At 41.5% G+C, this 20,545-nt stretch overlaps 1 protein-coding gene across 1 annotated transcript in view; it reads right to left on the reverse strand.

Moving 5' to 3' along the window:
- Positions 1 to 20,545, reverse strand: part of CLNK (cytokine dependent hematopoietic cell linker) — a 205,195-nt gene that overhangs the window by 26,416 nt on the left and 158,234 nt on the right. Inside the window, exons 12-15 of the mRNA XM_061420827.1 lie at positions 19,081 to 19,108; positions 9,126 to 9,144; positions 6,860 to 6,941; positions 2,708 to 2,748 (exon numbers count right to left, since the gene is read on the reverse strand). Of these exons, the coding sequence (XP_061276811.1) occupies positions 2,708 to 2,748; positions 6,860 to 6,941; positions 9,126 to 9,144; positions 19,081 to 19,108 (170 nt within the window). The remainder of the gene's footprint in view (positions 1 to 2,707; positions 2,749 to 6,859; positions 6,942 to 9,125; positions 9,145 to 19,080; positions 19,109 to 20,545) is intronic.

Consider the following 20,545-nt stretch of genomic DNA (forward strand, 5'->3'; position numbering starts at 1 on the left):
TATTTATCAGAAAATTGAGAAAAACTTATTTATTAACTAGTAACTGAACAGTCAAGAATAACTGTAAATGGGCATATGGTAGAATTGACATATATACACTACCATGTATCAAATAGATAGCCAATGGGAAGCTGCTGTACAGCACAGGGAGCTCAGCTCAGTGCTCTGTGGTGATCTAGAGGAGTGGGATAGCGGGGTGGAGGGGAAGCCCAGGAGGGAGGGGATGTATGTATACATATAGCTGATCCACATTGTTGTATAGCAGAAAGTAACAATGTTGTAAACCAATTATACTCCTTAAAACTAAATAAATAAAATAAAGGACCATCCTTAAAAAGAAGTATAACTGTATATTTTCAAAGTCTTTTCTCATTTGTTAAATTGGGATGATGATACCTACCCTGATGGAGAAGTAGGTTTCAGTCTTCTACATGTGGAACACTGTCTCCCTCACCTGAGACATCCAACTTAAAACTAGTAAACTTTAGAGAGCCCACTAGACTCAGAGCTCTACGCGTGCCTGGATTGTGTATTGTTTTCTGTGCACCTAATTTCTGCCAAGCACTGGTGACCCAAGGGTGTATTTTTACCCCAGAAAGAATCACTGAACAAACTGATGGAAAAGTTCAAGCACTGGTCAGTTAAAGGATGAGGCTGTTTCTATTCTGTATTCTTAAGGCCCAGCCCAATTTGGGGCATAAACCACATGCATGGTGGATATTTGTTGCCCAAAAGAGGAATTAATGGTGTTTGAAGGCATTGGAGACAAAAACATTTTCCCTGTCCATCCCAGGATGTTTCTTTATGCAAACCTGTTTCTTCTCAGATGAGTAGAGAACAGTCTACATGACCCCAGTATGAATGATACACTCCCAGTCAGAGGATGCTTGACTGGACTCATGTCTTTGAAGGCTTTCCACTTCACTAACACCACTTTTCCATTCTTCAGCTGCTCTTTATTTCTTTATGTGTTCAAGATTTTGTCTTTCAAGTCAAGACTCTGGATTCCTCTTTAATCTATGATTCTGCTTCTCCATCTCTGTGATAATTCCAGTTTCAAAACCCCCATCTGTAAAGGCTTTCCTGGCCCATTCAGCCCCTGGACCTTCCACCTGGATCTTACAGGTCTTTTTATTTTCATACACCAAGATCTGGCCTCCAAGACTGCTATTTCTGTCATTCAATTTCTAGGAATTGAGCCATGTGGCCACCCTCCTTTAGAAAAGGAGTCCTCTCTTGGGAAACTCTTATTAGGGATGTGTACATCTGGGGATATGAGTTTTCTATATTGGTTTCCCCATGTAAGGTCCAGATGGTGCAGGGCAAAGAGAAATAAGGACATGATGGAGGCTATGGAGGAATCTCTTGGTCTCACTGGATCAGTTAGGGAGAGAATCACTGGAGAAGGAAAGGAAATGCAAAAAAGAAGGAAGGATATTAAAATGTGTCAGTTGCCTACAATGTGCTAAGCAGAGGGCTGTGTGTGTGTGTGCATATGTGTGTGTGCGTGTGTGTGTGTGCGTGTGTGTGTGTATTAACCCTGTTAGTTAATAGTATTTGAATTTTCAAAGAGGCAGAAGTGGGACCCTGTGAGTTAATATCATTATTTTAATTTTATGGATGGAGGAGTGTGAAGCTCAAAGAGGCAGAAGTGGGATCAAGGTCAGCAGAGCCCTCAGTCTTTCCACTCTATCCCATGGAGTCCAGCCACCATTCTGTGGCTCAGCAGGGAAAGATTGAAAGATTAGGCCTGAACACAGAATCTCTATGGCATAGGGAGTGAAGAAAGAAAGACAAAAGAACATGACATATCTAGTTTGGGCCAAATAATACTAACAATACCAAAACCCATCACCAAGAGTAATATAACACTATATTTATAGGCTACTTTTGACATCTCCATGGACATGATATCCTTCTGATTTTTATCTTTTCAAGGAATTAGTAATAGAGGTTGGTTTTTATTTTCTCTATTTCACAGATTCTTTTTAAGATAAATATATTTTGCAACCAGTGGAATGACAAAAACTAAAAGTTTGTCAAGGAACAAATGTTGGAGAGGATAGGAAACAATGGGCTCTCATAAGCTGTTGTTCAAACAAAGTGATATGTCTAATTTGGAAAACACATCTAGAGTTGGGCTTCCCTGATGGTTCAGTGGTAAAGAATCCTCCTGCAATGCAGGAGATATCGTTCGGTCCCTGGGTCAGGAAGATCCCCTGGAGAAGAAAGTGGAAAGCCACTCCAGTGTTCTTACTTGAGAAATCCCTGGTGGGCTATAGCCCATAGGATCGCAAGAGTTGGAGATGACTTAGCAACTAAGCTACCAGAATGTAGTGTCACTGAAGAGAGGAATATTCTAAGACATAGCCATTTCCCTCTTAAAAAGAGAACTTATCCTATTATGTACTTGGAAAAATAGGTACATATTACATACAAGGGAAGACATCTACAATATTGTTTACAACTAACGTCCATAAGAGGAAAAAACTAGAAACCACCTAAGTTATCATATTTAATTGAGGATAAAATTTATGTGATATTAACACAATACAATGCCACCTATCAATGAAAACCAGAGAATTAACACCTACATGCATCAGCTGAGGGACTCTTAGTTTCACAAAAGCTAATTCATGGTGCAGGAATATCAATAATGTCATGACTTACCCGCTTATTTTATAATTCTTAAGTAAAGTGTTCTTACCTCGGTTTTGCACAGTCAGGTTGCGTGTCATGAATGAAGAGCTAAAGGAAATATTACAATTGAAAGAATGTTAGTACTTTCTACTTTAGCTGGGTCAGTACTCATGGTCTAAGTCATATTTACAGAGCACTTTAGAGTTTACTGGATGAGTTAGAAGAATCATCTGTTTTGTAAGGTGTAGGAGGCTGGTTCCTTCCTTTCTCAAGACAGACTGACATTAGATGTGGAACAAATTGACTGACTCACATGTGTTCTTTCCATGTCACTTCAATGAGCATGCATCGTAATCCTTTACTTTTGGAAGCCATGACTTCAGACTTGCCTCGTAGATACAGTCACTGGAGAAGACACTACAGCTCCTACTCTGTAGTATTAATAATTGCTTACTAATTCAGGGTGAGTCGTGCATAGCAAGGAAGAAAGGCATAGAAATTATTTCATTTTCTCTTAAAATGTGAGTTAGGTAAGAAAACTGTGTGTAAAGGAAGGAAATCCATAAAGAAAAAAAGGATTATAAAAATATAATAAAGGCAATGAAATAATATGCATTTCTAAACACAGTAACAATGTTACCAAGACTGTTTATCAACAGCTTTAGTTTAGCACTTAATGTTTAGCTTTGGGTGACAGAGCTAATCTTCTGATTCATTTTGTATTGTGGTCAGCATCATCATTATAAACTCTAGGTGTTGCTGAAGTTAAATCTAGTTACTTGGAGCATGCTCTATGCTACGATCGTGCAATTGAACAAAGGCTCTGGGTTAATTCAGCGAAATTCATCCCTTTACCAGCAGCAATGAAATCAACTGAATACATATATGGTTTTTGTTATTTCCATGGAAGCCTGGAGTCTTACGACTTGCTTCGCAAACAGAAATGCCATTGGATCACTGAACTGCCACATTGTGCTGTCATCACTAGTCAGGCTTCTTTTGCTATCTAAGCCTTCGATTCACCATTAAGTTTGTTATATTTCCCTAGACATTTAACAAAATGTCTAGGGAAAAAATCATAGAGGGCTTCCCCGATTCTTATCCAGGCAGTGGATAAGAATCTGCCTGTCAATGCTGGGGACACTGATTCCATCTCTGGTCCAAGAAGATTCTACATGCCTCAGAGCAACTAAAGCCCGTGCACTGGAACTATTGAGCCTGTGCTCTGGAGCCTGGGCATCGCAACTACTGAAGCCTGCATGCCTAGAGCCCACGCCCCACAACAAGAGAAGCCGCTGCAGTGAGAAGCCCATGCAGCACAACGAAGAGTAGCCTCAGCTCACGGCAACTAGACAAAGCCCGCACACAGCAACAGAGATCCAGTGCAATCAAAAATATATAGAACTATTGGCTTCCCTGGTGGCTCAGTGGTCAAGAATCTTCCTGCCAATGCAGGAGACACAGGTTTGATCCCTGGGTCGGGAAGATCCTCTGAAGAAGGAAATGGCAACCCACTCCAGTATTCTTGCCTGGGAAATCTGATAAACAGAAGAGCCTAGCGGGCTACAGTCCATGGGGTTGCAAAAATGCTGGACTGGACTCAGCAACTGTATATACTATATTAATTTAAAAATCTTTGATAGCAAAATTTCACTGCCCTAATTTTTCAAGATTTTTAGAAAATGTTGAAAAAAGAGTAAAATCCTCTGAAGATATTCTAGGTTTCAAGTACAAAGTTTATAAAAATAAAAAAAAAAACACTTGAACTAAAACAGAAATGATAATTCTTTCATTTTATAAACACCAATTGAGTGCTTACTAAGTACATTGTATGTTTTGGGAGATATCGAATGAATAAGACATGGCTTCTGCCCTGAAGCAGCTTAGTTTTTGAAAGGAAGACATAATTATACCACGATCACAATATGGGGTAAACAGCACCATAGAGGTGAGCACAGAACAAGAGTGTCACTTAATCTAGACAAAATTGGTTTGGTTCTCAAGTTGTCTTGGGAGCTAGGGAAATGGACAGATTCAAGACGTGTTATGAGTTGAGATTTGAGAATTTAGGGGGCTGTTAATAAACAGGATGGGAAGAGTGAAGATGGGGAAGAGAGTATACGATTTATTGAGGTGAGAAAGGTTGTAAGAGGGTAGAGTGGGTCTGGAAATGAAAGTATAAATCAGGAGTTCAGTTTCCAACATTGAGTTTGAGACATGTGTCACTGATTCAAGGAAAACTGCTCATTGGGTAACTGGACGTGGGTCTGGGGCTAAAAAGGGTGATTGGGCAGAAGACAGAGATTTAGTAATGATCAATATAGAGTTGACATTTGACACCATGAGGATGGATTAACTGCCTGTACTCTTACCAAGAGGAAAAAGGTCCTCAGAAAGATCTGAGGAATACCAATATTTAGAGGTCAGTTTGGGGAAAAGGAGACTTAGAAGATGCAGTCAGTTAAGAGAGAAAGAAAAATCAGGAGTGAGTAAGTGAATGAAAGTCACTCAAGCATGTCCGACTCTTGCAACCCCATGGACTGTAGCCCGCCAGACTCCTCTGTCCATGGGATTCAAAGAATACTTGAGTGGGTTGCCATTTCCTTCTCCAGGGGATCTTCCCTACCCAGGAATCGAACCCAAGTCTCCAAATTGCAGGCAGATTCTTTACCAAGCTATGAGGGAAGCCCCTCAAATCAGGAGATGTTGTTCACACAAACACACAGAAGAAGCCAAGCCACATTAAACAACAACTAATGCAGATGTGGGTCCAACTGAAATCTCATGCTCTTTTGACTATAATATGATTTTTTTGTTTCCTTTTAGACGAGTACATTAGAAAGGGTATCTATGTGTTGTATGGGCAAGGGTTTTGTGTCAGATTGGGCCTTAAACAGAAAATAGTCTAATAAGAGAATGAAGCTGTAGAACTAATGCCCACACACCAAAGAGTGAGAACAAAGTCACCAAAGGTGTGAAATAGCACACAAAAGTGATGGCGGGGAAGGGAATGGAGGGTGGAGACCATGCCCCTGACATACAGGGCCTGGCAATGGCATTGGGAGCTGGTGGGTAGTGGGCGCGTGGGCATGTTGAATAGGTCTGGCCCTGCTCTCAACTTCACATGGAAGATGAGAGGTGATGCCCAAGGCCACATGGTTTGTTCGTTCTTCCGCATTCCCCAGAGGGAATACATGAGGCCCAGGGAGGCTGAGTCCCTTACTGCTGAAATCAAGTCCAGCTCCACTCTTCAGGAACCCATCACATCTACATGCAGAAGTGGAAGTGGATTGAAGTTGAATTTTACACTGATTCAAACCAGTGTAGATGCGATGGGTTCCTGAAGAGTGGAGCTGGACTTGATTTCAGCAGTAAGGGACTCAGCCTCCCTGGGCCTCATGTATTCCCTCTGGGGAATGGAGAAGAACTACTTCCTGGATTCAGGGTGGCTTTGAGCTGGGGTCTGCTGAACAAAGAGAAGTTTCCCAAATAGGGAGATGGCAGAGAGAGGGAAATGTGAGGCGTGGTGGGGAAGTGTTGTAGGAAGAGGAGTAGCACTTTAAATGTCCTTTGTGGCAGTAGTGGAGAGTGGCCTGGACGGAGCTGGAGCCACTGGCCAGACTGCGGACAGGAGGGCCTGGTAGCACTAATTTTAGAGACTGGGGATGTTAAGGAAGCTACTACTAATGTGACCTCAGCCAATGAGTCACCAGCCTTATTAGCCTCGTCGACTTTTCTGTTGGGATGACAGTTGTCACAATAACCTAATCAGGCAAGTATTTACTCAGATAATGGCATTTTCAACCCCTGCTCATTTATAAAGTGCTGTTCCAAAGTGAGTGTCAGCTTCTGTGCAGTCATCCGCTGAGACTGGTTAGAAATGTCAACTTTTCTTCCCAGGTTGATTAGCTGCCATTCCAGTTAATCCTGCCTAGTGAATACCCGTTTCTTCAAATATTGTCTCTAACGCACAATCAGTCACTTATAAAGTCAAGAAGAACAATACCTGTAGCTGAAAAAAGACTTCTACCCCATGGCCAGTTTAAATCCTATTAACTTCAACAACAACTATGATTCACTGGCTTCCTTGGGACCTTGTCACTGGGCTTCATTATTGAAGGCCAGAGAGTCTTTTTCAGGAGACCCCGTGAGTCGTTATCCCAGGCAACACAGGGCTGACCCCACGCTGGGACCCAGCCAGGGATTCCTGGCTCCTTACCTGGCAACGGCAAGAGGAATCTCTTGAGGACTTTGGTTTTGTGGCAGATGAGGTGCTTCAGGCTTCATCTGGTGATAAGGAACTGTGTAAAGGCATCACAGAATTTGGTCAGGTTGTAAAAGCAAAATGATTAGGGGCCATTAGAGGTCTTTTGAAATGGCTGTAATTTCATCCAAGTAATCTCTATTGTTAAGAGTGAGCAGTTGGTGGTTAGTGGAAACTGTAACCCATATATTCTGCAAAACCCTGGGTCCGGGGAGTAGCTTGTCCTTGAGGCTATAAAAATTGCTTTAATGTTGAATAGTCAATATATTGTCAAAAATATTAAATCTAGAACTCATTCTTAAACTTCCACCAAATATAGAATATTGCATTAGAAGGCATTTGGTATTGGACAGGCTTGAAGTGGAAGTGGGTTGAAGTTGAATTCTGCATTTAGATGAAATTTTACATAGAAACATAAGCAAACATGTTGAACTTAAGAACCGTTTAGAGAAATGTAGGTTATGGGGATGCTGGATGCTTGCCCATGCACACCTGAATTCTCCTGTCTCTCCTGTGATAAGGCAGGGGAGCTCCCAGGATTCTGGTGTAAACCAGTGGTTCCTGCCTGGTTCCCACCAGACATGCATTTTCTCAGTTATTCCTCTTTGATCTTCAAGTTTTGAAAAGTTGTGCCAACCATAGGACCCAGACTTATTTAGTAATTATATATGTCATTTGTATTACTGGGCTTCCCTGATAGCTCAGTTGATAAAGAATCTGCCTGTAATGCAGGAGACCCCGGTTCGATTCTTGGGTCAGGAAGATCCACTGGAGAAGGGATGGGTTACCCACTCCAGTATTCTTGGGCTTTCCTTGTGGCTCAGCTGGTAAAGAATCCACCTGCAATGCGAGAGACCTGGGTTTGAACCCTGGGTTGGGAAGATCCCCTGGAGAAGGGAAAGGCTACCCACTCCAGTATTCTGGCCTGGAGAATTCTGTGGACTGTATAGTTCATGAGGTTGCAAAGAGTCAGACATTACTGAGTGACTTTTGCTTCATTGGTATTATCACTTTTTATTTCCTTTTAATCCTGGATGGATTTTAACCAGCCATCCAGAATTACCAAGGTCATATAATAAAACAATGATAGGAAAGCCCATAAAACACTCTTCTAGTTGCAGTTGTAAGTAATAAAGTTAAGGAAGCATAAACATTGACATGTCTTAATTTTGGTTGTTCCTCTGTGCTGTGTCCAAGGTTGATCACAAACTGGACACCTTTGATTGAAGGACCATAATTACTAAAAATGTGATTGGAGTCAGTGACTGGTCCACTAGTCACACATCCCATAAAATCATTTCAGGTCATCAACAGCTACCCCCGTGAGTTGGCCAATGTCACATTGCGCGTTGATAAATCACTGAAGCCTGAGGCAACAGCTCCTGAACGTTTCAGTTAGAATGCTGAGCTTTATTGAGGAAACAGGCACAGTTTCCTTTAGGTTTTAAAATTATTTAGCATTCCCAACAGACCCCTACTCCTCCATCAGAAACTCTTGGTTAGGACCCACTCAAGTGTAACTTCCTCAATATAAAATGAGAAGACTTGGGACTCACAGAAGCAATGCAAAGTGTCCAAAACAAAACAGCTGGTGGTGAGTCTCTGAAATCTTAACCCAATGTTGGTTTGTCAAACTGTTTTTGACACAGGCTGGCTGTGTTAACTCATTGGGCCATAGTTCAGGCCCTTCGGCTTTGGACATAATTCATCATTCTAAGTGAATGGTGAACAGTATCTCAAAGGTGGGCATGAAGGTATCACCAGATTAGCATCCTCCCAGCTAGCGAGTGAGTACTGAATTCCATGCTTCCACAATAGTGACACCAGCAGTGTGAATACATGTGTATGTGTGCACGCACGAGGGCTGACATGTGTGTGAGTGACTGACATCAAGGATGGAGACACCCAGAGCTTCTGTGGAGCAGCAGGCTAGCAATATCCTTCCAAAATGTCAGGGGGTGACAGCGTGCCTCCTTGTCACTAGCCTGTAGCTGAAGAAAGAACTCCACCCCATGCCCAATTTAAATCATGCTGTTTAGATCACAGGACTCTTGAATAGACTCTGAGGTCCTGAATCCATCTAGATCATGTCATCATGCACACACACACGTGCCTAAGGCCTGAAACAAGCAATCCTTTTTTTAAAAAAAGACTAATGCTATTAACCTGGAAATAGGACTTAGCCTAATAGTGTTAGAATAAGAAAACAATAAGAAATCACCTTTCTCTGTTCCAAGGACCTGTATTGAATTAAAAAGAGAATATTATTGAGTGACTCTTAATGATCTAGAATTTTATATTATACTCTGTGTGTATTGGTTAGTAGAATTTGGGCAACATTTCTGTTGGCATAGATTTTTAAAAATCTGTGAATATGCCTCCAAAAGACTAGGAAAAAATAAAAATTTTATATTCTTTGTTTTATACTCTGAAGTAATAGGCAAATATACAGTCTGCTAATGGGACTATAAATTGCTTTGACTATTTTTGAAACCAATTTAACCATAGCTATTAGGAGCCTTAGAAATACTCTAATTCTTATCCCAATAATTCCATTGATAAGTTTCTTTTTCTAAGACAACAACCTGAAATCTGGATCAAGTTCCATGTATAAAGATGTCCAGTACGTCATTACTTATAAAAACACTGGAAACAATTTATATAACCCTCTAAGTGGGAAATATTAAATAAATTTTGGTGCTATATTCACTATTGCAAAATTAGAAATTCATTGCAATTATTTATATACAGTATGGCATAAAATTATATTTTATCAATGTCTCAAAGTTACATAAAAACTTAAGGATAAAAATGAGGCTTATGATATATTTAAAAGCAGTGTGTGTGTGTGTGTATATGTGTGTATGTGTGTGTGTGTGTATGGTTGTATTACAGAAAACAGGATTTTAAGAGAGATGATAAAATTTTAATAGAGTTTGTGTTTAAGTGATGAAGTAGAGTTGGTCAGTTGTATCTGACTTTTTGCGACCCCATGGACTGTAGCCTACAATGCTCCTCCGTCCATGGGATTTTCTAGGCAAGAGTACTGGAGTGGGTTGCCATTCAGTTAATTTTTTTTATATCTGCTTTGGAATTTTTATTTTTAAAGATGAGCATGAAAATATTCACAATATTCTTTTTAATGCAACAATTTTTCTTTCCAAACATTTTCTTTCTCTTTCATTCCTTAATAGTGGATTCCTGATCGTTCTTCATTATGAAAGTCTATGTGCTTTTTTGGATTGCATCCTGAAGTCCTATTACACTCTTGAGGAATTAAAATGCCTTCCAAGAAGTACAGTATTTGTTGAAGTATTTACGTAACTGCAAATAATTCTCTAAAGTCCATTTCATGCATTACAGCAGTTGAGGTCTACAAGTATCATTTGGACAAGAGCTTCTTAACCTGGGGGATGGAAGAGGTTCTTGAATGGCCTAGTGGGTTTCATGAACCTTCTGAAATTAAAACTCAATTTTTTTTTTTTCTTCTGTAAATACATGCATTTTTCTCTGGGGTGGGAAATGTTTATCATACTTTACATCAAATTTTCAAAGTGGTCTGAGGTCTGTGAAAAGTTAAAGCCAGTAGATTGCAGATGAGGTCCAAGGAGGTGGTGCCATTTGCCCAGAGTCCCAGAATTATCTTGTCACTGAGCAGGCTCTGGAGCCCAGGTCTCCTGACTCACAGTGGCTTCATAGACAAGAAACCTGTATCAACAAATATCTCAGAGAGGCATTGTATGTCTTGTCTAAGGCTGGCCAACAGACAAGCCTTTTTACCTTAAGGAACTTGGCATCCCCTAGGATTCTGAAAAGAAGACATACATTTCCTCATGGACAGCAAATCAAGGCAAAACTATAGACTGAAGGCAGGAGGAGAAGTGGACAGCAGAGAAGGAGAAGGGGACGACCGAGGATGAGATGGTTGGATGCCATCACCAGCTCAGTGGACATGAGTTTGAGCAAGCTCCGGGAGATGGTGAAGGACAGGGAAGCCTGGTGTGCTGCAGTCCATGGGGTCACAAAGAGCTGGACGACTGAGCCACTGAACAGCAACAACAATAGGCTACATAAATAGGGTAATGAATGAATCGATTCTCATGAGTGGTCTGAAAGTCTCCACACTGAGTCCTCTCCAAGACTTTGAACCAGGCAGTTCAAAGTGCACAATCTTTTGTGCTGTGGTTCTCAGGCTTGTCAAAGGAGAGGGAAAGCCTTGCTGTAAATACAGCTGAGAAGCCATCTGTCTGAGAGCGCTCTTGTTTTTATTTAATTGAAACCCAGCCAACTTTTTGCCTGAGGGCTCTGAATTTAAAATCAAATGCAATTAGAAAAGTGGAGAGAGATTTGCTTTACTCTGACTTCACTTAATATAATAATCTCTAGGTCCAAATATAATATATTAATAATATCACTTATATGTGGAATATAAAAAAATGATACAAATGAACTTATTTATAAAACAGAAACACACTCACAGACATAGAAAACAAACTTATGGTGACCAAAGGGCAAAGGTGGTGGTGGGGAAGTACTAGACTATATGAAATAGATAACCATTAAGGACCTATTGTATAGCCCCGTGAACTCTACTCAATATTCTGTAATAACCTATATGGGAAAAGGATCTGAGAAAGAACAGATGCATGTGTATGGATAACTGAATCACTTTGCTGTACACCTGCAACTAACACAATATTGTAAGTCAGCTATGAAGTGAAAGTTGCTCAGTCATGGCTGACTCTCTGCAACCCCATGGACTATACAGTCCATGGAATTCTCCAGGCCAGAATACTGGAGTGGGTAGCCTTTGCCTTCTTCAGGAGATCTTCCCCACCCAGGGTTTGAACTCAGGTCTCCAGCATTGCAGGTGTATTCTTTACCAGCTGAGCCACAAGGGAAGCCCTATAGTCAACTATACTCCAATATTAAATAGAGTTAAGAAAAAAAAAGAATCCAGCTGTCTCTGTTCAGCCAGACATTAAAGAGGATTGCAAAAAGTAAAAAAAAAATAAAAATAAAAAATAAATAAATAGAAAAAGGTAGAGTGAAATCTAGATTTTTTTTTGTTAGAAAATTAACATATTCAAGTTAAATTGTAATGCCTTCTTTTTCATTTCCCACCTTCTCATCCCATCCTTTCATCTGTTTCTTTCTTCTTTTTTTTCACTATTTCATTTCAGGTGAGTCGCGTATTTCCTAGGGCAGAACTATGGACATGGAGGTAGATTGAGACTTCAGGCTTCAGCACTGGCTCCATCTTTCTGCCAGCTGGCAATTCTTGCCACTTTTCTGAGGCTTTTTTTTCTCTAATGTGTATGTGTTAGTCATTCAGTCATGTCTGACTCTTTGCAACCCCATAGATTCCTCTGTCCATTGCAACCTTTGCAACAGCCAGGCTCCTCTGTCCATGGAATCCTCCAGGCAAGAATACTGGAGTGGGTTTCCATTTCCTTCTCCAGGGGATCTTCCTGGCTCAGGGATGAAACACTGGTCTCCTGCAATGCAGCCAGATTCTTTACTGTCTGAGCCGTCAGGGAAGCCCTCTTTTTTTCTCTTAGTTGTTTTTTTTTTGGAGGGAGGTGGTGGCAGGTGGCACATCGCTTCTGCCGGAATGAATTCTGGTCCTCAAGATGTAATTTAAACAAGAATTTAACATGCACACAAGCATGGCATGTGTCCTGTGAGATGGGTTTTTGGAATAGAGAAATGACCTTGACTCTCAGTCCAAACAATGAGGCAATGTTTTGGCAAGAGCAATGAGGAAGTGTCTTGGCAAGAGATAAGGAAGAAAAATGTGTTCTTCCACTAGCCCTTGTTGTTCTTTAGATGTTATCAATTTCCAGCAGAATGCCAATGAAAGTTTCAAGAAAAACAAACTGTCCTGCAGGATCCCTGCTGTCCAAGGCAGACATTCCCATTTCCTTCTTGTTCATGATTGGTGGGCCTATTGTCCTTTCATACTGAGCAGTGAATAATGGTCATCTTGAGTGACAGCCTACTTGGGACACATTAGCTGATCTGCAGGAAGAAAGGGGTGAAGTCCCTTCAGATGTGTAAGTCCCTTCAGATGTGTAAGTTCCTTCAGCTGCAGAGGACCACCCCTACTTTCTCCTTCCTGGTGGCACTTGGAAAGTCCAACAACTTGCAAAAGAGGATAACCTGGGTGGAGTCTTGAATATAACCCCTCATGCAGCAGTCATGTGTTAGCCTCCTTGACATTCTTGTCTTATGGATTGGAGGTCATAACTATCTTGCTTAAGGGGCAAGCTAGAAATGTGACTCAATTCTAACATTCTCATAATACTAGAGAGAAAGGAAGAAAGGAAGGAAAGAAAGAAGGAAGAAAGGAGAAAGAAACAGAGAGAGAATAAAACTGAGCAGGACCTGTGGGGCTCCCGGGGACAGAGCCTTTCTGTGAACCCTGTTCCTCGTTTTTATAGGGAACAGACTCCGGACTCCATGACCTTCCCTGAGTCCTAAATGGCAGACTCAAATAGTTGCTAATCAGGGAAGGGAGGGGATGCAGAGACAAAGGAGGAACAGCCAAGAAACAGTAGTGCAGTACTGGGGCAGAGTCCTGGTTCTGCCTCAAGAGATAAGCATAACAATATCTTTGAGCTCTTCTATATCAGTATCATTTCAGCCGCTCAGTCCTGTCCTGCTCTTTGCAACTCCATGGACTGCAGCACCCCAGGAGTCCCTGTCCATCACCAACTCCCGGAGTTTACCCAAACTCATGCCTATTGAGTTGGTGATGCCATCCAACCATCTCATCTTCTGTCATCCCCTTCTCCTCCCACCTTCAATCTTTCCCAGCATCTGGGTCTTTTCAAATGAGTCAGTTCTTCGCATCAGGTGGCCAAAGTATTGGAGTTTCAGCTTCAGCATCAGTCCTTCCAATGAATATTCAGTCCTTTCATAGTAAAGAAATGATTTCCTTTATGATGGACTGGTTGGATCTCCTTGCAGTCCAAGCAACTCTCAAGAGTCTTCAACACCACAGTTCAAAAGCATCAATTCTTCAGTGCTCAGCTTTCTTTATAGTTCAGCTCTCACATCCATACATGGCTACTAGAAAAACCATAGCTTTGACTAGATGGACCTTTGTAGGCAAAGTAATGTCTCTGCTTTTTAATAAGCTGTCTACGTTGGTCATAACTTTTCTTCCAAGGAGCAAGCATCTTTTAACTTCATGGCTGCAGTTACCATCTGCAGTGATTTTGGGGCTCCCAAAATAAAGTCTGTCCCTGTTTCCACTGATTTCCCATCTATTTGCCATGAAGTGATGGGACCAGATGCCATGATCTTAGTTTTCTGAATGTTGAGTTTTAAGCTAACTTTTTCACTCTCCTCTTTCACTTTCATCAAGAGGCTCTTTAGTTCTTCTTCGCTTTCTTCTGTAAGTGTGGTGTCATCTGCATATCTGAGATTATTGATATTTCTCCCGACAATCTTGATTCCAGCTTGTGCTTCCAGCCCAGCGTTCCTCGTGATGTACTCTGCATATAAGTTAAATAAGCAGGGTGACAATAGACAGCCTTGATGTACTCCTCTTCCTATTTGGAACCAGTCTGTTGTTCTATGTCCAGTTCTAACTGTTGCTTCCTAACCTGCATACAGATTTCTCAGAAGGCAGGTCTGGTGGTCTGGTATTCCCTTCTCTTTAAGAATTTTCCACAGTTTGCTGTGATCCACAGTCAAAGGCTTTGGCATAGTATATAAAGCAGAAGTAGATGTTTTTCTGGAACTCTCTTTCTTTTTTGATGATCCAACAGATGTTGGCTATTTGATCTCTTGTTCCTCTGCCTTTTCTAAAGCCATCTTGAACATCTGAAAGTTCACGGTTCACATACTGTTGAAGACTGGCTTGGAGAATTTTGAGCATTACTTTACTAGCGTGTGAGATGAGTGCAATTGTGCGGTAGTTTGAGCATTCTTTGGCATTGCCTTTCTTTGGGACTGGAATGAAAACTGACCTTTTCCAGTCCTGTGGCCACTGGTGACTTTTCCAAATTTGCTGGCATATTGAGTGCAGCACTTTCACAGCCTCATCTTTTAGGATTTGAAATAGCTCAACTGGAATTCCATCACCTCCACTAGCTTTGTTTGTAGTGATGCTTCCTAAGGCCCACTTGACTTCGCATTCCAGGATGTCTGGTTCTAGCTGAGGGATCACACCATTGTGATTATCTGGGTTGTGAAGATCTTTTTTGTACAGTTCTTCTGTGTATTCTTGCCACCTCTTCTTAATATCTTCTGCTGCTGTTAGGTCCATTTCTGTCCTTTATTGAGCCTATCTTTGCATGAAATTTTCTCTTGATATCTCTGATTTTCTTGAATAGCTGTCTAGTCTTTCCCATTCTATTATTTTCCTCTATTTCTTTGCAATGATCACTGCGGAAGGCTTTCTTATCTCTCCTTGCTATTCTCTGGAACTCTGCATTCAAATGGGTATATCTTTCCTTTTCTCCTTTGCCTTTCACTTCTCTTCTTTTCATGGCTGCTTGTAAGGCCTCCTCAGACAACCATTTTGCCTTTTTGCATTTCTTTTTCTTGGGGATGGTCTTCTGAAGTACTACTAAAACCCCCAATAAATGAAAATGTTAACTACCTGATACAATTCTTCATTCCAGAGAGAGGTCACAGTTTGATGACGTCAGGAACGGTAGAAACTCATCAGGAGACCACTTGGAGCCAGATTAGAAGAGTGCAGGCCCTGCACACACCCTAATCTTATCAGCAACCTCACCCTTGAACTATTGCTATAAAGAACTCCTCACCATATCCTCTATTGTTGGGACACACAGCTTTCGGGGGCAGGAACCCGTTGTGACAGCCTTTGCCTGGCAAAGCAATAAAGCTATTCCTTTCTGCTTCACCCAAAACTCTGTCTCTGAGGTTTCATTCAGCCTCAGTGCATGGAGGCCAAGTTTTCGACATCAAAAGAACGAAAGAAGGGGATCAACCTCCAAGTTCTATATGTAAAAGCATAGGTCAAATATTAAGATAAGAACCAAATCCCTTAGGAGGCCAGTGGGGGTGAAATGAGGGCCTACCACGGGCTTAAAGACCTTCTTCTTTGGGGCTTAAAGAAGTCAACATCTAAGGGACTCTAAGATAACTTCCTCTGACCTGACCTTCATGCCACTTAGGGAGCCTCTACTGCTCACCTGGACATTTATGTGCTAACTTTGACTGACTTTGTGTCACATCAACTTTGCCAAGTTGAGGATACCTGTCTCTATTTTTTGGTTGGGAAAACAGAACAGAACAGGACTGGGGTGAGGGCAGGAGAGTTTGCTTAAGTTCACAAAGTTGTTGGTGGCAGAGTAGGATTCTAAATCAGGTCTGTGCGACTCTGTATTTCCTACGTACTCCTCTTTGCACTCCTGTCTTTCTTGTGAGCAACTAATAACCAGGAAATTGTATCACAATTTCCAACAGTTACTTCTGAAATGCTGAAGAATGGAAGTCATTGGTGGAGACCTCATGTCTCCCAATAAACACTGAATGTGGTGGCAAATAAGAATTTCATTTAAAATCTCAGGCTCACCTTGTTTTGCTTTAGTTTTATCACCTTTAAAATAGGGTACATTATAATTGTGTATATATTCACAGCCTTACAAATAGCTGTGAAAAGAAGAGAAGTGAAAAGCAAAGGAGAAAAGGAAAGATATAAACATCTGAATGCAGAGTTCCAAAGAAGAGCAAGAAGAGATAAGAAAGCCTTCTTCAACGATCAATGCAAAGAAATAGAGGAAAACAACAGAATGGGAAAGACTAGGGATCTCTTCATGAAAATCAGAGATACCAAAGGAACATTTCATGCAAAGATGAGCTCGATAAAGGACAGAAATGGTATGGACCTAACAGAAGCAAAAGATATTAAGAAGAGATGGCAAGAATACACAGAGGAACTATACAAAAAAGATCTTCATGACCCAGATAATCACGATGGTGTGATCACTGACCTAGAGGCAGACATCCTGGAATGTGAAGTCAAGAGGGCCTTAGAAAGCATCACTACGAACAAAGCTAGTGGGAGTGATGGAATTCTAGTTAAGCTATTCCAAATCCTAAAAGATGATGCTGTGAAAGTGCTGCACTCAATATGCCAGCAAATTTGGAAAACTCAGCAGTGGCCACAGGACTGGAAAAGATCAGTTTTCATTCCAATCCCAAAGAAAGGTAATGCCAAAGAATGCTCAAACTGCCACACAATTGCACTCATCTCACACACTAGTAAAGTAATGCTCAAAATTCTCCAAGCCAGGCTTTAGCAATATGTGAACCGTGAATTTCCTGATGTTCAAGCTGGTTTTAGAAAAGGCAGAGGAACCAGAGATCAAATTGCCGACATCCGCTGGATCATGGAAAAAGCAAGAGAGTTCCAGAAAAACATCTATTTCTGCTTTATTGACTATGCCAAAGCCTTTGACTGTGTGGATCACAATAAACAGTGGAAAATTCTTCAAGAGATGGGAATACCAGACCACCTGATCTGCCTCTTGAGAAATTTGTATGCAGGTCAGGAAGCAACAGTTAGAACTGGACATGGAACAACAGACTGGTTCCAAATAGGAAAAGGAGTTCGTCAAGGCTGTATATTGTCACCCTGTTTATTTAACTTATATGCAGAGTACATCATGAGAAATGCTGGACTGGAAGAAACTCAAGCTGGGATCAAGATTGCCGGGAGAAATATCAGTAACCTCAGATATGCAGATGACACCACCCTTATGGCAAAAAGTGAAGAGGAACTAAAAAGCCTCTTGATGAAAGTGAAAGTGGAGAGTGAAAAAGTTGGCTTAAAGCTCAACATTCAGAAAATGAAGATCATGGCATCCGGTCCCATCACTTCATGGGAAATAGATGGGAAACAGTGTCAGACTTTATTTTTCTGGGCTCCAAAATCACTGCAGATGGTGACTGCAGCCATGAAATTAAAAGACGCTTACTCCTTGGAAGGAAAGTTATGACCAACCTAGATAGCATATTCAAAAGCAGAGACATTACTTTGCCAACAAAGGTTGGTCTAGTCAAGGCTATGGTTTTTCGTGTGGTCATGTATGGATGTGAGAGTTGGACTGTGAAGAAGGCTGAGTGCCAAAGAATTGATGCTTTTGAACTGTGGTGTTGGAGAAGACTCTTGAGCATCCCTTGGACTGCAAGGAGATCCAACCAGTCCATTCTGAAGGAGATCAGCCCTGGGAGTTCTTTGGAAGGAACGATACTAAAGCTGAAACTCCAGTACTTTGGCCACCTCATGCGAAGAGTTGACTCATTGGAAAAGACTCTGATGCTGGGAGGGATTGGGGGCAGGAGGGGAAGGGGACGACAGAGGATGAAATGGCTGGATGGCATCACTGACTTGATGGACATGAGTCTCAGTGAACTCCGGGAGTTGGTGTTGGACAGGGAGGCCTGGCGTGCTGCGATTCATGGGGTCACAAAGAGTCGGACACGACTGAGCGACTGATCTGATCTGATAATTGTGTAAAACAGACAGCTAGTGCAAAGTTGTTATATAGCTCAGGAAGCTCCCCTGGTGCTCTGTGACCACCTAGAGGGTGGGATTGGATCTGGGAAGGCAGCGAAGCTCAAGAGGGAGGGGATATATGTATATTCACAGCTAGTTTCCATTGTTTACATTGAAGAAACCCATACAACATTGTAAAGCAATTCAATTCAGTTCAGTCACTCAGTCATGTCTGGCTCTTTGTGACCCCATGGACTGTAGCCTCCAATCAAAAACAATTAAAAAAAATAGGCTATTAATACATATTGAGCATAGCTGTTACGATAATTAAGCATCTTGCCCATCACAGACAGTTAATGCAAAAAATTCCCTTTTTTGTTTCCTAGGACAGAATTCGGAGAAGGCAATGGCACCCCACTCCAGTACTCTTGCTTGGAAAATCCCAGGGATGGAGGAGCCTGGTAGGCTATAGTCCATTGGGTCGCTAAGAGTCGGACAGGACTGAGCGACTTCCCTTTCTCTTTTCACTTTCATGCATTGGAGAAGGAAATGGCAACCCACTCCAGTGTTCTTGCCTGGAGAATCCCAGGGACAGGGGAGCCTGGTGGGCTTCCGTCTATGGGGTCTCACAGAGTCGGACATGACTGGAGCGACTTAGCAGCAGCAGCAGCAGCAGGACAGAATTGCTACTTACCTCACTTAAATTCTTTAAGCTTATCTGTCTGCAAGGGAAAGAAATATGATGTTACATAAAATACAGTTCATAATGATCAGAATAAAATCATTCTGAGCCCTTAAAGGTCTTTGATTACATTTTCATTGCCAAATTAATAGCCCATAGTCCAGTGTGATATTTATCACTGTTCTATAAAATTAAAGCCAGGTTATTTTTCTCATAATTTTCTAAGCAAAAGAAGTTACGAGCCAATATAAAAGGTGGTGACAGAAAGGACATGAATAAACTTGCCTCTCATTTTAGAAGAATTTAAATAACATCATCATTTCTACTGACATTTGGTTTTCCATGTCAAATTTCATTAGCACAGAAGGACCTGCTATTATTACCTTGATTTTAAAACTCCCTTTTTTTTTTTTTTTAAACTTTGAGGCAGTATAAAGAATTTTAGGTGTGAAGCTGTGGTACAGCAGGACCCAGGAAGGCCTGTGTGAGAAAAAGGATGCTGATGATGAGAGGAGATCTGAGACAAGAAAGAACATGAAACTGAATGATCAAGAATTCGACAGGGACTTTGATAAAGTGGACTTTGGACCATCGGATGGTCTCAGAAGAAACTCCAAACCTTTCATTTATATTAATAGTTGAGTTCATTAGCCTCTCTAAACCTCATTTTTTCTCATCTGAAAGTGGCCACAAGGATACTTATCCTAGAGGCTTATTGTGAAAATTGTTGTTATTGTTTAGTCGCTCAGCTGTGTCCAACTCTTTGCCACCCCATGGAGTGCAGCGCACCAGGCTCCTCTCTCTGTGGGATTTCCCAGGGAAGAATACTGGAGTGGGTAGCCATTTCCTTCTCCAGGGGATCTTCCCAACCCCAGGGTGGAACCCAGGTCACCTGCATCTGCAGGCAGATTCTTCACCAGTGAGCCACCTGGGAAGCCTCATTGTGAGCATTGCTGGAGATAAAAAGGAAAATGTTGGGCATCCAGTGGGCACTATTGTGAGAATGTGGGCAAAGCCAGAAGCTGCGGCTATGAAGGGAGATGGGGTGATATGTACCTCTGTCTACCTCTGTTTGTGAGAAGACTGGAACAGAAGAGACATTGAGAGATGAAGGCTGCGACACCAATCCCAGTTTAAGGCTGTGGAGCTAGGGTGGTACAGGTCTATCTGTATCAGCAAAGACGGTGCCAGCAGCATACGGCACTCAGAAGCTATACCCTGGTCTTAGGTCTCCAAGCAAGAAGCGAGTATGCCGAGGTCCCATGTTTTTTTAACCTGTTTCATCAGCCCATCTGAGATAATGCATCCGTACCCTGCCTCTCCCTCTTAGCAGGGCAAGTGGAAGATAAAGAGATATGAATAGAAGTAATAAAGTAGAACAGACACCCAAAGTATTAATTTGTTTGGGGTTAAAATGAGGCCAATCTCGGTGTTTTTAATGTTTAAGAAACTCTGGCATCTTAGAAATACAGACAGA

The sequence above is a fragment of the Bos javanicus genome, chromosome 6 (assembly GCF_032452875.1).
Source record: "Bos javanicus breed banteng chromosome 6, ARS-OSU_banteng_1.0, whole genome shotgun sequence".
In the NCBI taxonomy this organism is placed as follows: Eukaryota; Metazoa; Chordata; class Mammalia; order Artiodactyla; family Bovidae; genus Bos; species Bos javanicus.